A 15,722-nucleotide genomic window follows, 5' to 3' on the forward strand; every position below is an offset into this window, starting at 1 on the left:
CTCCTCAGGGTGTTCGGCTTCACACTTCCCCAGCAGCTGGGCGAGAAACCTTGAAATGAGAAGTTGGGAGCTGGCCTGACTTGAACCCTTTTCCACGTGCCCGGTGCTGTGGAATAGCAGGGTCTGCAGCACACTGACCTGGAGATGGTGACTCGGTTTTCCTGCTGTTGTATTCAAGCTTTTCATGCCTGCTACAGCCAAAGTCCAGCTCTTCCTCAGTGACATCTCTCCTGATTATCCCTGCTTGGCTCAGCCTCCCTCTGCCCACCACAGCGAGTCCCCTAGAATCCCCAAGCAAAAGGGACTTTCTTGTCTTCCCTATTCTCTCCAGCCACCCACAGTGAACATTTTTGTCTATTATGGTGCCTTTTTAGAATGAGGTGGGCACAGAACAGTAAAAGCCAGAGAATCCAACCCCCAGCACTCTCCCATGTGTGACTCTTTCCCGAGGAAGCCCTGCAGTGCCTGCTATGGAGGACACAGCAGCCGTGCCAGCCTGGCTCTGCTCCCCTGTGGCACACAGGGCTGTGCAGGACAAGAAACATCCAGGCTTTGTTTCTTCATGGCCTGTGCCCAGTGGTTCACATCTGTCTGTCTGTCTCTTGCAGGGAGGCCCTGGTCACTTATACTTGTTAAAGAACAAAGTTGCCACATTTGCCAAAGTGGAGAAGGAGGAAGATATGATCCTGTGAGTGGCTGCATCACCTTCTGGGCTCACACAGCATTGTGCTGCCTGGTTTGCTCTGTGTTTGTAGCACATGCGTGAGCAGGAGAGGGGAGGGGTTGGTCAGGGGAAGACGAGGCTGAGGGGTGACCTAATAACAGCTTAAAGCTCCTCTGGGGGGTACTGCAAGGATGAGAGGGCTGAGCCTGGCCCTGGAGTGGTGCAGCCCCAGAACAGGTCACCAGGAGATTGATGCCTTTATCTGTTGTTCAGTGTCTCTGTGAAATAGAGACTGCCAAAAGGGGGGTGGAAATTTCCTCTCCTAACACAGGCTTTGCTGACCAGACCCCAGGACACATGCCTCGTGCCTCTGGTGCTCAGAGGTGGTTGAGACAGCATTTCTAAGCAAAAATCCAACCGGTCCCCCCCCACAGCTGCTTCTGGTAACTCCCTCCTGATTGCAGGGGAAATGGAATTTGCCTCTGCAAAGCCTGCTCAAAGTCCAGCACGTTCCTGAGGAGGATTTTCACTAACACCACCCTGTCAGCCAGGGCTGCTGAGGCAATTTTGCTTCTCCTTGCAGAGAGTTCAGCTTTGCCTGTTTTTGTGCTGGCTCTAACTCACTTCGTTGTGGGGGAGAGGATGTACACCAACCTGTTCTGCACAACTTGTTGTTGGCATGAGAACTGGGTATTAAAATCTGCATCTGTTCAGTGCTCTCATGCTCTGGCACGAACGCTGTCAATAAAATTCTTCAGCACGTGTTTGTGTACAGGCTTCTGAACACAGGGCAGGCATGGCTGGTCCAGAGCTGGTCACTCAGGGACCTTCAGAAAGCTGTGAACACACAGCTGAAAACTTGGATGCTTGGATGTGACTATCTCCATCTGACCTGTATGTCCCTGGGAGACAGCCCTGAGGAAAGCAATCTGATCACAGAGGTCTTCAGAGCCCACCAGAAGCCTGCCTTGACCCCCTGCCCAGGGGAGGTGGTTGTTATCTCCTCTCCTTTAAGCACAGTGTGTCTGGTCAGTAGGCCCAAAAGGTAAATTGGGTCTGACTGGTGAGCTGCACCAAGCACTGGGTGGTTTGCTGATGTCTCTAGCAATGTTGGAGAACAGCCTCTCCAGCTGTTCTCTGTTGATTTTGTGCCCTGCAAATGAACCAGTGCACTGATACCGCTCATCTTTGTTGATAGAAATGGGAGAGAAAAATGGAGGGAGCTGCTACAAGAGGAGAATGCTCAGTAAAACTGGCAATCTGAAAGCACTCCCAGTGGACTTTGCTCCCTTCCCTTCACCTTGGAGCTTCCTTGGCTCAATGGGCTGCTCCTTCTTCCCTACCACATGACTGGGACCTGCTCCTCGGGCCCTTGCTTGGCCCCTGTGTTTCCTTGTCTAAGAAACCACGGCTCTTCCTGAGCAGACTGTTCCTCAGGCAACAAGCCTCAGGTCCCTTCCGAGCTGTGTGTGCATATCCTTGTGATTGATTACTTGTGAGGAGATGGGGGGGGGGGTTGCTTTGCTTTAAATTATATATTCTGTTTTTTCCTGTTTCTTCCAGCTTCTGGAAGAGGTTGAGCCGGCTGATGAGTAAAGTCAATCCTGAACCAAATATCATTCACATCATGGGCTGCTATGTTCTTGGAAACCCCAATGGGGAGAAGGTAAGAGCTTCCTGGGAGTGTCTGGTGAGTAGCACCAAGCCAAACAGCTACACTGTGAAGTCTAAACCTTCCTCTTCTGCTGGGTGGGAACCTGCTACCATCCTGCCCCATGAGAGGCTGTGAATGGGTGAAGCCCCCTATGGATTGTGCCTTCCCCAGAGGGCAGGGGAGGAGTAAGTGACAAATACTGAAACCTTTGAGGAGAACAGTAGTTCAAAGCACTTTATTTACTGGTGAGCTAGATGTTTTAAAGAACAGGGGTGGGAGGTTTTCTTGAGGTAGGGAACAATGATGGGTTATTCTGCGTGTCCTGGAGTTCATTTCTGTTTTCAGCTGCTAACCCACAGTATTTTTTCCTTTCAGCTATTTCAGAATCTGAAAAACTTAATGAATCCTTATAGGGTTGCCTTCGAGTCTCCACTTGAACTATCAGCTCAAGGTAACTTATTTTCTGTACAGACACCATCCCCATCAGGCTGCCTCCTTCAGTGGGCCTCTTCTTCAAAAAGCCATTCTGAACTCCCTTCAGGCCTGCCATGGTCTTGCTTTTGCTTGGTCCTTGTGCAGTTCAGTGGCCGAACCTGGTTTTGCCCTTGCAATTGCTCCATGTTCACATTTCATCTGTTGTGTTGGCTGCACAACCCTCCTCCAGGCCACGGGCAGTAGCAAAGCAGCCTAAAGAGTAGTCAGCTTTCCAGGCTCAGTTCAGATCTGTCATGTACTGGTGCATGTGAAGTCCATGGTAGAAATGCAAGTGGGAGCAGAAGCTCTTCTGTAACCAAGTGTGCAGGATTCTCTTCTGCAGGGCTGAAACCACTGGTACGGAGTGAGTTGTCATCAGCAAGCACTGGGCTGGAGCCATTCTGCATCTCAGTCTGCTTTGCCTTGCTTTTTTTGATGTTTTTTTGCCTGTAGTTCAGGATATTTCAAGGGCTAAAGACTCTTTCCTGTTCTTTGGTCAATGTAATTATGGGTGCAGTTTCCAAAGCAACATATTCTGAGTTTGCCCTTATTTTACCTTAGCTGTAATCCTTAGTACGTTGTCCTCTAAGAAGATAAGAACATGCAGCATTAGGCTGTAAGCACTGTGGAGACTTCCTCTGCTGCTCACACTCGCATCATCACTGATGGGTTATTCCTAACTCCACTTACTGCCACAGGATCGTACAGGAGCTGAACACATTCATGCTGCACAAAGTTGTCTGTGTCCTGTCGAGATTTGGACCCCACTTTACAGAGTGTTTGCACAGACCCCATAGCAAACATGCTGGAGCACCTCTCTTATGAAGAGAGGCTGAGAGAGGTGGGCTTGTTCAGCCTGGAGAAGAGAAGGCTCCTTAAGGGGAGACCTTAGAGCAGCTCCAGTGCCTAAAGGGGCTGCAGGAAACCTGGAGAGGGGCTTGGGACAAGGGCCTGTAGGGACAGGCCAAGGGGAATGGCTTGAACCTGCCCAAGGGGAGACTGAGCTGAGCTCTTAGGCAGAAGCTCTTCCCTGTGAGGGTGCTGAGGCGCTGGCACAGGGTGCCCAGAGAAGCTGTGGCTGCCCCATCCCTGGCAGTGCTCAAGGCCAGGTTGGACACAGGGGCTTGGAGCAAGCTGCTCCAGTGGAAGGGGTCCCTGCCCGTGGGAGGGGATGGAGCTGGATGAGCTTTAAGGTCCTTCCAACACAAACCATTCAAGGATTTTATGTGTGCCCAGAAGCAACTTGCAGGGCAGTTCTGGGTTTCTGTGCAGCTTGGCAGGCGAGGCAGCAGGTTCTGTGTGCTCACGTTTAAGCAGTTAATCTTTGCAGAGGCTGGGCTGGAGAATACGCCTGAATTTATCCCCTTGATCAATCTGGGACGCGCTAATAGAGCACCCGCTGTAATCCTTTGCAAAGTCATCTGAAACTAATCTTAATCAGGCCTCAGAAGCGAAAATCCCATCCTTAAGCCCTGTCTCAGAGGCTGTTTGCCCTTGAGTTCTCAAAGGCACTCGCTGCTTCCTGTGTGCGGCCTTGGGTCTGTAATGGCCTTGTGAGTCCTCCGCCTTCCATCAGAGGTGCCAGTGCACAGAGCTTGCATTAGTGTGTCCTGTTGAGCTCCTTGCTGTGAGAAAACACAGCTTTGCAGGACAGGGGCAGCTGTAAGTGTTCATTTATAAACCAAAGCACCCATTTTTAGTTTGACTTTTCAAGTTACTTGTTTTTAATATTTCCCACAAATCTTTACAAGGACTTAATTCTGGCTTTGTGATGTCCTGAAGTCCCTGGGCTGGGTAGCCTCACGCATGCTGTTGAAGCTGTGGGCTGGTGGCAGGGGGTTGGAACTAGAGGATCTTAAAGTCCTTTCCAACCCAAACCAATCTGTAATTCTGTGATAGTCCACAGCCCCCTTCCACAGCCTTCTTCTGCAGTTAGTGCAGAGAGGTCAAAGTCTGGAGGCAGATTCTGTGCTCAGTTCCCAGCTCAGACAAACCCTTTCATGGTTTGAGTTTTACAATGATGTTTGCTGCTCATGGGCACCTTCCCATGCTTTGGGCAGGTGCTCGGTGTATTCACCAATGAAGCATGTGGATGGGTTCTCCTGTGCCCCTGCCTATAGGTGGGTAGGGTGGTTTTGCTGCTGCAGGGTGTAACCCCTCCGCTTCATTTCACTCCTAGGTAAGCAAATGATTGAGACTTACTTTGACTTCCGCCTTTACCGCCTCTGGAAGACCCGCCAGCACTCTAAACTATTGGATTACGATGACATTTTATGAGCTGGAGAAGACTTTGCAAGAGGAAGTTGATCACTGGTGTCCAAGAAGTCGTGCTGATTGCAGAGAGACTTTTTTATTGGCACGGGGAGCCCTTCAAAGCCCTATGGGAGGCAGCAGTGCTAAAGGGAGGGAAGAAGGAGCCCTCGGAAGTGTGTTGGGAGGAAAGTCTCCTGGGTCAAGAGAGACTGGAGGGAAAGGGTTTGACACCTCACTCGCCTCAGGTCAGAGCCGTGGTGTCTCAGGAGGAGCTGTGTGCAATGAGGACAGGAGGGAGTTCCTAGCAGAACTGAGCTGTTTTGGGTCAGAATGGGCCAGATTTGATTCCAGGTCCTTTTAAAGACTTTTGAAGCTCAGGTTTTCTTACAAAAAAAAAATAAATCACTTACCCACGCACTACACTGAAGAAGTGACCAGAGCACAGAGGAAGGAGGGTTTGTACTGATGGCACCTTCTGTGCAGGGGATGTTGGAGAGCAAGGACTGCTACACCTACTCCTGCAAGCTTAGAGCAAGATGATCCAGTTTCCATGTGAATATATACTGGAAGATAGAATTGAAACCTATCTCTTTTTGGTTTTGTTTAATAGAAATTAAGAAGTGCAATTTTTATAGCAAGGGGGGGTAGAATCCCTCCCAATATTTAATTAGTTTAAAATAACACACCAGTAACCAATAGATGAGGTATTTTTTTGGTCTGCTTGAAAATATATTCAGAATGGTAATATATCTTCTGTAGACATATTTAATCACCAGCAAACATGGATTTAAGGTAACTTAGCAGACCCTGCATGTCTGCTGCATTGATTAAGCCGGTTTGGTTCCTTACTGTCAAGAGTAGCTGTGTTGCACTCATTGTATGTGCTCTCACGAATGTATAGCTCTCCTCCAAGTAGACACAAGTTTGTTACTTTCTATTTTGCTGCTTGCAAAACTATGGGACTTGAGTTTTGCTGAAATACTTTAGGTTAGAAACACAGAACCTGGCTGAGAAGCCTCGGTTGGGTTCACTATGGTATCAAACTGAATTAGAAATTAATAGCCATGGTAATTAACTTGTTCATGCTGGTGTTTTGCTGTGTGTTGGGAGATGAGTTCTCCTCCTAGCCCGCGGTGTGGAGCGGCGCAGTTCCGCGACCACCAGAGACCCTCCACGGAGACTGAAGAGATGCCTGTGGAGGAGCACAGCCCGGGTTTGTAGCACGAGTTTGGATCTCCCCTCTGTTCACTTGACTGCCAGTTGTTTGTGCATCAACCACCTTTTTCCCACTTCTAAACAGACCTGTTGAGTGGTCTGAGCTGCTCACATCCCACCCGGTGTAGGACAGAGGAAGCCCAGAGCTGTGTTGAGCAGCCGGGTTTGGGAACTCGGGCTCCTGCTTGGCATGTGAGGGTATATTTGAGGCTATATTTACTTTTTGTTTCAGGCAGGGGGTTGCTTTTTGGTTTGGGAAGGGTTTGTTCATCTTGTACTCTCCCGTTCAGAGGGTAAATACTGCTCAGAGTCTCTGTAGGTCTCTCTGGCAGTTCTGCAAGGTGATACAAGTTACTGCTTTTCTAAGTCATACACACTGGAGCAGTAACTGGGAAGGATTACCTGGATTTCCTGCTCTCTAAAATCAGTTGATTGTGGAGGACAATATCTGTACAAATCTAAATACTTAACAAAGAGAACTAGCTGTTCTGACCTGTAGAGTACTCCTTCCCCCTTGACACAGCTGTGGGTGTAAGCCTGGGGAGCAGGCGTCCGGCTGGAGCTGCTCAACCCTTTACACTACAGCAGTTTTATAGCAGAACTTTTGGAGAAATAATGTACATACAGTAAGGAGAGGAATAGCTGAGAGATGGTTTAAAGTCATTGAAAGCAACACATTGAAACAGATACGTGCAGGCTGTTGTTGTACCCTAAGGGGGACCTCTTTGGGGTGGTTTGGTAGCCACGGCTCATCCCTGGCTGGACTCTTGCCCTCTTCATGTTGTCCAGACCTGTAGTGAAGGGGATAATGGGCCCCAGTCTGTAGCTTTTGGAGGGAAATGTCAGGTATAAGAAAGAAAACAACTGAGGCCAATTCTGTTCTGTAGGATGGCAGCTTCCACCAGCTGTGCCGGGAGAGGTGGGAGCTGGGGATGCGATGAAAGCAGGAAGTTGGGTGTGATGTGGAGAAGGCAACAGCAGCAGCAGGTTAAAATGCTGACACAAACCCCTCTCCCTTTCTGCCCCTTTGGTCATGCTCCTAACTGGGGGCAAAATGTTCTTCCTTTCTCCTTGCTAAAGTAAACCCCCAATCTAGTGAACTTGGTAGCATGAATGTAGCATTGTGGAACTATTGAAAACCTTCTTTAACTCTGAAAGGGCCCGTTTCTGTATCCACTTGAGTGATTTCTCTGTACAACTATTGTATATCTATCCTCATTGACCACTTGTAGAACTAGGGGTGCAAAGTAGCAAGGTAGCTTGTACAGTTGCATAACTTCTGTAGGAAGATGTGTGTTTGAATGACCATTATGGACTGTTGTAGTGGTGCAGTTGACTGTAGTGTAGTGTAATGACACCGATGAATGCGTTTCTCTCCAAAGATCTATATTCCTCAGTTTGTGATGTTTATGACATGAGCGTGTTATTCCCTTTGTGGTGTTTGTTTGACTAAAGAGATGAAATGCTGTAAAAGCTGTGACTGGAAAGACAACAGACTTTTGATGTTTCAAGTCCTTTGTGCAAACAGCGTCGCTGAAGTTACCCATTTCTGAAAGCAGAAAGCCAGTTTCTTCCCCTTTTTTACCTGCTTGGATTTGTCCAGTGGCTGCTGGGAGCAGAAGGGACCAGCAGAGGAGAGGATACAAAAAATTACATCATTATTTAAACTTTAGAGTTAAAAATAGAGCCTGGAACTTCCTCCATTGAAGCAGCTGGTGAAGGATGACTCGGGGTGCGCTCAGCACGGTCCCAGCCATGACATCCCCTCCGCAGACACTGAGCCCCCTTCCTCGCACCCCAGGAGCAATGGCTGCTGGGCACACAGGACAATCCCTTGTTCCACTTCTGCACCCAGCTTTCTGCTGCCTGCTCTCGGGGTGTGTCTGTGGGAAGCTCTGAAACCGGTTTGTTCACACACACTTGGTAACTGCAGCTGACCTGGCTCAGTGGAGCTCGCCTCTCAGGGTAACTGGAGCGAGGGGTCATGGTGTGGCTGAGCTCCATCCCTGTGGCACCGTTAGCCTCAGCCCCACCATGGGGAACTGCTCCTGCAGGTCCCGTATGGGCTGGATTTGCTCTTAGCAACGGGAACACCTGGTTAACACTGGAGAGAAGCAGACCAAACTGGGATAGCTAAATTGAGTGCCAGCCCAACCATGCTGGGAGTTTCTGCTGCCCTTGCTGTGAGGCAGTACTGAATGTCAACAGTCTGCTGCTTGTGTTATGGCCTGGGCTGGGATTGTCACCTCCAGGAGAGGAGAAAGGTGGGCAGCAAGTGCATCCGCCAGTCTGGTCTGCAGCTCCTCAGCCTAGCTCATGTGCTGGGAGCAGCACCTGATCCTCTGATGCCTGCAGAGAATGTTCACCCAGCTGTAGAGGCTTGGGGACAGTGGTGGTGGTGTCTTCTTGGATGTGGCTTTAGTCTTCTGCAGGGTTTTCCAGGCAGGCTTTCCACTTTTCCTCTTGCTTGGCTGGGAAGGAAAGGGAAGAAGAAAATTCACGTTACCTGAAGGACACAGAAATGGGTAGAAAATTGAGCTAAAGCCTTTTGCTCCTCTCCTTGTGCTGCAGCCACCAACTTCCCTTCGCAGCCGACCTCCTGGGCTGGGAAACGGATGAGTGAGCAGATAATCCCTTCCTGCATTGAAAAACTGGAAAACAAACCCAGTAAAGTCCTTGTAGCTCTAACAAAACATCTGACTGGGAAAGGCAACCATCCTGCTGTGCGAGGACTCCGCTGTGTGCACCCAGGGGAGCCCACCTGCTTTGGCCTCCAAGTGCCCCCAGAGCCACCTGAGCCACATCCCGTGGACCACAGTGGGCTCTGCTTTGCCGCTGCGGAGGAGCCTATGGAGTTGGGCTTGTTCTGTGCTTCTCAGCTTGGATCTCGTGCCTGGAGCTCAGCACAGGGCTCCTGCTCCCAGGGCTTCTGGAGTGCACGTGTGTGCATGTTGTCTCTTCACACAGAGGCTCCTTCCTGTGGTCTGGGGGAGATGGTCTAACTACCCACATTTCCCCCCTCCGACTGTCCCCATGTACTCTGCTGCATGCAGGAAAGCGTGGGGCAGCACTGCCATTGTCCATGCTGTGTTAGCATCTCACTGGCTCCTGGCACTCATCCATTGCACAAATAGCTGCTGCTGTTTGGGGACGTGACTGCGTTGGTGACCTGTGGCTGGGAGTTCCTGTTCCCAAGGCTGTGCTGGCAGAGTGACTGCAAACACTGCTTCGTCACCTTTGGACAACACAAGTGGGGTCACTTGAAAGAATGGAAAATGCTGATTTCAAACCACCAGCCTGGCAGGATCTGGAAATGGGAGCGTGTCCTTCATCTCACCCAGACTGGAGTGGAACAACAGGCTCGCTCGGCACTCTGTGTATGTGTAAACAGCAACCCATCATAACCCAGGTTGAGTCACGCTTACCCGTTGTTAATGCATTGGTCCAGGATAAGGTATGGTAGTGTATGACTAAAAATCCCTTTGTGGCCCATGGTGGTCGGTGTGCGCTGCCGGGAGCTCGCATCAGAGATGTGCTGTGTTGTGCCACCCTTGCTGAGCAATGGGGACACAGCTCTGCAGGTGCACGTGAAGCTGAACCGCTCCGTGCTCCGGGTTGTGCCGTCACAGCCCCTGCAGCTGATGACACAGACAGCCCTTCCCAAAGGATGCCATGCACATACCCCTGTATCCTCCCAAGGGATAGCCAGTGGCAGTATCATTTTCCACACCACCTGTAAAAAGTTGTTTGTGATCCTGTATTTTGTTCCGTGATCCCAGAGTATCCATGGCTTTCTGCATCTTCCATGGGAGTGTTTGAATTCTAAGTTGTGGAAACACAAGCCAAAGTCAGCTGGAAACTGTTGTGGTCTTGATGACAAGTCAGCCTGGAAATAATACCACATACTGGAACTGAGTGAGTAAATGGGTGGTTTAATGACCATGAGCATGGCTGTGAGCATTGTTCCTCCCCGGTGATCCTGCGGTTGGCAGAAATAACAGTAAGATGCTGGAGTTTGCTGTCTCCTGCCAAGGCTGTGCACGAGCTGTCGGAGAGTGACGGGAACCAGGAGCTGCTTTGATTCAGGAATAAATTCAGCCCAACATACTGCCAACAGTGTGAGAAAACGGCTGGAGGGAATAAACCTCCCAGACATTATGTGTAGGACTCCGTCTGAAGGAAAGCTAAGCTGCATTCTGCTATAAATGTTTAGTAAGTCTTAACTAATACAACCCAGTAATTTTTCACTTTATTGTATTGCTTTTAGGGGATCCTTAACATTGACACAGGTCAGGTCAGGTCTAGGGCTGGCACAGTGGGAAGCCAGGCCATATCTCGGTAGTTAATTGGGCACTTCAGTCTCTCTTCCTTATCTCAGCAGCCAAAGGAACTGGTGCTTAATCACAGCAGTAATGGCCCCATAAACCTGTAGCAAGAGGAGCCTCCACCTGCATTGCTCAGCCTCGAGCAGAGGGAAGGTGTTCCCGGAGGCCCTCAAGCCAAGGTTTCATCCTGTCATGGGGAAGCCCCTCTGGTGATTCCCTGAACCCCTACAGCAACAGCCATGGGCACAGTCCTACCTGGCTGCCAGGTCCCTGGGGTTTCTGTGTTGTCTGAGTGGTGCTTTCCTCCTGTGGTTGTGCAGGGTTGTATCTGGGCACTGCTGCCGGCACCCTGGCCTCTAGCTGGGACCAGCACAGATGGTATTCAATAGAAAGTGTGAGGTTATGGGATAATTCTTCCCTTTTTTAGTGCTAAAACTTAGCTGCAGGGATACAGTCACCACTACAGATCCTGTTAATTTGGAGCTGGGAATTCCAGAACAGGTTTCATTACCCTCACATTCAAAATGCCCTTAAAGCATCGTAGATGAGCCAGCCAAGGCCCTTTGAGTGAGGATCTCTCTGTGTTCACTGTGCTAAGTGAGATGTGGTTTTGCTGGGTGTTAAGATGGGGATGGCTGAAAAAACCAAGTGAGTTTGGTGTTCCTCAGCCCAGGAAATGAGGCTGGAGTCGTACCCGAATGAGCAAGACTGTAGTTTTTCCGCTGTGTGTTTCCTGTTGATCTGTAACAACTCTATTCCTGGAACTGGGCTGACTTCAGTGGTGATACCAAGCACAGAAATAGCTGAGCTCTGGCAGGGCTGGCAGAAAATGGCCTTTTGGATTTTCATTGCTTCCCCTTGGACTCCAGGCACCAGTTTTCATTTCCAGCTCAGCTGCAAGCATTCCCTTTGCTACTGCAGAGCTGCTACTGAGGAGGCCTCATTGGCTTCCTGAACAGAAAACCAAACATGGAATAATGAGTGGAAAAGGTAATGGTGCAGGCTTTGAAAAATGGTCATGTAGAGGACAAGGTTATACCTGGTAATGCTCCGAAACTCTGGGATGTCTCATACAATCCCAGCCTGGTTTGGGTTGGAAGGGACCTTGAAGCTCCTCCAGCTCCAACCCCTGCCACGGGCAGGGACCCCTTCCACTGGAGCAGCTTGCTCCAAGCCCCTGTGTCCAACCTGGCCTTGAGCACTGCCAGGGATGGGGCAGCCACAGCTTCTCTGGGCACCCTGTGCCAGCGCCCCAGCACCATCATAGTTCCTTTCATCCTAATGAGAGAAAGAAAGAAAGAAGCAGAGGTGAACAGGGAGAAACATCCCCCAACACCCCAAGTGCGAACAGTGATCAGCCATTTTACAAGCCTTGTGAGGACACAGTGCTCTGGGGGCTGGTTCTGCCTCTGCTCTCTGCTGAGCTCAGAGGGAGCTGGCCAGAACCAAACCGGAGTGCAAAGCTGTGTGGGCGCATCCATCCCGGGTGAGGCTGAGCCCCGGTACATCCCAGCACTCGGGTCCCTCTTTGCTCAGCCCAATGGGAAGCTGAAGGCAGAACAGATGCATGAGGAGCTTGAAATGCTGACCTGAGAGAGCCACTGGGTTAGAGAGCTCAATCTGGACGTGCTGGTTTGGGGCTCTGACTGTCTTAAAGTTAGTGAAGAGTTTTCAATGCAAAGGCTGTAACCTTTGTTTCAGATTAATGTTTCTAGGTTTTAAGATGTGATTTAATAAAAAGAGATGTTTCTGGGAAAGCAGGCTGTCTCTCTCATTTGGTTATCGTTGGTGGTGTTGCTCTCTCTGGCTGTTCACAGACCCAGGACCTCTGAACGGCAGCAGCGAGGGAAGTGCTGAAAACTCAGCAGAGCTCAAGAGGTGCAAGAGGCCCAGATGCAGTTAAAAGGGAAGGCAAAAACTGGTGCTTTAAGCAAGCAACCATCTGAGAGGCAAAGGCCAGTGATGGGGATAGTGCAGAGTGATTCACAGCGCCAGCAGTGTCTGTGGCTTGGGGAGCAGGGAGGGGACGGCTAAAGGCCTTACTGAGCGGTGAGCAGCGTGCCTTTTCCTGGGAGGAAGGTGGATCTCTGAGCATCACCATAGGCACCAAGGAGCAGAGCCCTGGGGAAACACCAGGGAGGCTGAAGGCCTGATGATCCCTCTGGGGAAAACAGCTCCAAAGAAAGAGCGTCTCCAGGAGAGCGGAAGACATCCAATTCCGCTTGCCTTGTGGCAGGTCTGTTTGAGCTGATTGCCAAGATGAGCAGGTCTGGCTGCCTGCTGCAATCCTCCCCGTTACCTCCATTATCGATGGTCACCTCCAGGTTCAGCCTCGTGGTAACCGCAGCCCCTCTGGGCCCTGGCAGAGACAAACAGGCTGAACAGCTCTGTCAATGAAGGCACTGGGATCTCTCAGCCCTCATTTCTGCACCTTGTCCATGTGAGGAGTTTCTGCTCCGCACCACAGCAGCTTGGGACATGCTCTATCCAGCTTAGCAGTGTAACAGACAACAGAAATCCCTTTTAATCCCTTACCACCGACCCCACAGCCAGCTTCTGGCCAGTGTTCTCCCCAAGGCCTTTGCAGCATCAGTGCTGCCCAGAGTACCTGGTGCCTAGAAAGATGGTCTTTATCCTGGAACCTTTATTCCTTATCCTGGAACCATTCCGTGCCAGCACTGTCCTGTTTTTGAATCACCCATCATAGCGTACAAGGTCAAATTTGCTGCAGAGGCCCAGTTAGAATGGATTATTTTTACTTACTGCCTTCTTCCCTGACCCTTTGTACTCTGTTACTCACAGTGGGGTGACGGGGACAGATGGGAGCTGTGCAGGTGGAGGCTCTGCCCAGTAAAAGGGCGAGGAACTGAGATGTCCTGCAGGGGGTTAAAATGAAATCAAGTCTCTCCAGTCCCACCAGGCTCTGCTGTTCCCTGTTCCCTTGTGACCCTGTACTTGTGGCTGTCCCAGCAGATCCCTCCATTTCCAGCCCTGCTCCCTCTCAAGCCATGTCTGGTACAGATGTGTCCTGTTGCTGGCTTCACAGCCACATCAGCTGTGCCCTGGCACTGCTGGGACACCGGGAACTCGTGCCTGTGCTACACGGTGCCACTCGGCCATGGCACCCTCCAGAGCCTGTCCCCTGCCATTGGCACACCTGGGCTGTGTAATCCAGCATTCATTTCTGTAACAGAAGATTGCCAGGAGCCTGTTAGTGACACAACTGCAGGGTTAATGATGGCTGTACAGCCAGCAATGCAGGGGGTTAGCTCCAAAGCACCCGCTTGCCAGCCAAGCTCCGCTGTCTGGTCCTTAACACTGTTCCACTGAGCCCAGGAAGGAAGCAGTTGTCAGAGCGATGGAAGGCTGAGATCCTGACTGACAGGGGAGGAGATGGATAATGCCTGGTTTCATTATCTGCTATCAGGCAGGCAGACGTGCAGTGACACTGGCAGATGTCAAGTTCGCTCCCCGCAAAGGGAGGCGTTTTCTTTGCACCAGGTGCAGCCAAACTACGTGAGATTCATTATGTGAGGATTTATGGGCTTTACACGGGCTCAAAAGCCAACCAGACAAGGCTACCAAAGAGAAATGCACCGAGATCTGCCCAGTACAAAGGCACATTGTTGGCTCTGGACATGCCTGAGCCATGAGTCACCAGAGGCGGGGAAACGTCCCTACCCGCTTGCCGGGGTCTTTATCCCCGACCCCAGGCACCAGGCTTGGGCAGGACACCGCAGGGTGCATCAGGTTGCAGCTGGGTCGCGTGTGAACCTTCACTCACGGCTGTGTGAGGTGAGCTGAACCGCAAAGAGCGGCCTCCTTCCGCTCAGCTCCGCTTGCCAGCAGCTCCTTGGGGCACGCAGCACACAGGGCACTGCCGGGCTCCTGTAGGCCAGCAGCAGACCCCTGTTTTCGGCAGTATCGTTTCCAGGTGTCGTGCGGTCGAGGCGGGGCCGCTCTGCTCCGGCTCCGCAGGGCAAAGGTACGAGCAGCATCAACAGGATCCGCGCTTCCTGCCCCTAACACTGGGCTGCAGGCGGCGGTTCCACAGCTCCCAGGCAGGCTGCGACTGCCGGCCGAAGGTTACTTAGGTGCGCCGTGTAGGGCCGTGTCCCCAATGGGAGCTGTGCCTGGCAGTGTCCCCAATGGGAACTGTGCCGTGCAGTGTCCCCAGTGGGAGCTGTGCCGTGCAGTGTCCCCAATGGGAACTGTGCCGTGCAGTGTCCCCAGTGGGAGCTGTGCCGTGCAGTGTCCCCAATGGGAGCTGTGCCGTGCAGTGTCCCCAGTGGGAGCTGTGCCGTGCAGTGTCCCCAGTGGGAGCTGTGCCGTGCAGTGTCCCCAATGGGAACTGTGCCGTGCAGTGTCCCCAGTGGGAGCTGTGCCGTGCAGTGTCCCCAATGGGAGCTGTGCCGTGCAGTGTCCCCAATGGGAGCTGTGCCGTGCAGTGTCCCCAGTGGGAGCGGTGCCGTGCAGTGTCCCCAGTGGGAGCTGTGCCTGGCAGTGTCCCCAATGGGAACTGTGCCGTGCAGTGTCCCCAGTGGGAGCTGTGCCGTGCAGTGTCCCCAATGGGAGCTGTGCCGTGCAGTGTCCCCAATGGGAGCTGTGCCGTGCAGTGTCCCCAGTGGGAGCGGTGCCGTGCAGTGTCCCCAGTGGGAGCTGTGCCTGGCAGTGTCCCCAATGGGAACTGTGCCGTGCAGTGTCCCCAGTGGGAGCTGTGCCGTGCAGTGTCCCCAGTGGGAGCTGTGCCGTGCAGTGTCCCCACTGGGAGCGGTGCCGTGCAGTGTCCCCACTGGGAGCTGTGCCGTGCAGTGTCCCCAGTGGGAGCTGTGCCGTGCAGTGTCCCCAGTGGGAGCTGTGCCGTGCAGTGTCCCCAGTGGGAGCGGTGCCGTGCAGTGTCCCCAGTGGGAGCTGTGCCGTGCAGTGTCCCCAGTGGGAACGGTGCCGTGCAGTGTCCCCAGTGGGAGCTGTGCCGTGCAGTGTCCCCAGTGGGAACGGTGCCGTGCAGTGTCCCCAGTGGGAGCGGTGCCGTGCAGTGTCCCCAGTGGGAGCTGTGCCGTGCAGTGTCCCCAGTGGGAACTGTGCCGTGCAGTGTCCCCAGTGGGAGCTGTGCCGTGCAGTGTCCCCAGTGGGAGCT

General features: G+C 52.1%; 1 protein-coding gene across 5 annotated transcripts in view; it reads left to right on the forward strand.

Moving 5' to 3' along the window:
- The window catches only part of NSMF (NMDA receptor synaptonuclear signaling and neuronal migration factor), a 48,254-nt gene extending 40,498 nt beyond the window's left edge, over positions 1-7,756 (forward strand). For all 5 annotated transcript variants that reach the window (XM_061377969.1, XM_061377965.1, XM_061377967.1 and 2 more), the window contains 4 exons: positions 609-688; positions 2,228-2,330; positions 2,694-2,769; positions 4,972-7,756. In XM_061377969.1, the coding sequence (XP_061233953.1) occupies positions 609-688; positions 2,228-2,330; positions 2,694-2,769; positions 4,972-5,069 (357 nt within the window). In that variant the 3' untranslated portion in view covers positions 5,070-7,756. The remainder of the gene's footprint in view (positions 1-608; positions 689-2,227; positions 2,331-2,693; positions 2,770-4,971) is intronic.
- The last annotated feature ends 7,966 nt before the right edge of the window (positions 7,757-15,722 follow it).

This window comes from Neopsephotus bourkii, unplaced genomic scaffold, assembly GCF_033783945.1.
Source record: "Neopsephotus bourkii isolate Nb327-2 ecotype Australia unplaced genomic scaffold, CSIRO-AGI_Nbou_v1 NB_1761, whole genome shotgun sequence".
Lineage (NCBI taxonomy): Eukaryota > Metazoa > Chordata > Aves > Psittaciformes > Psittacidae > Neopsephotus > Neopsephotus bourkii.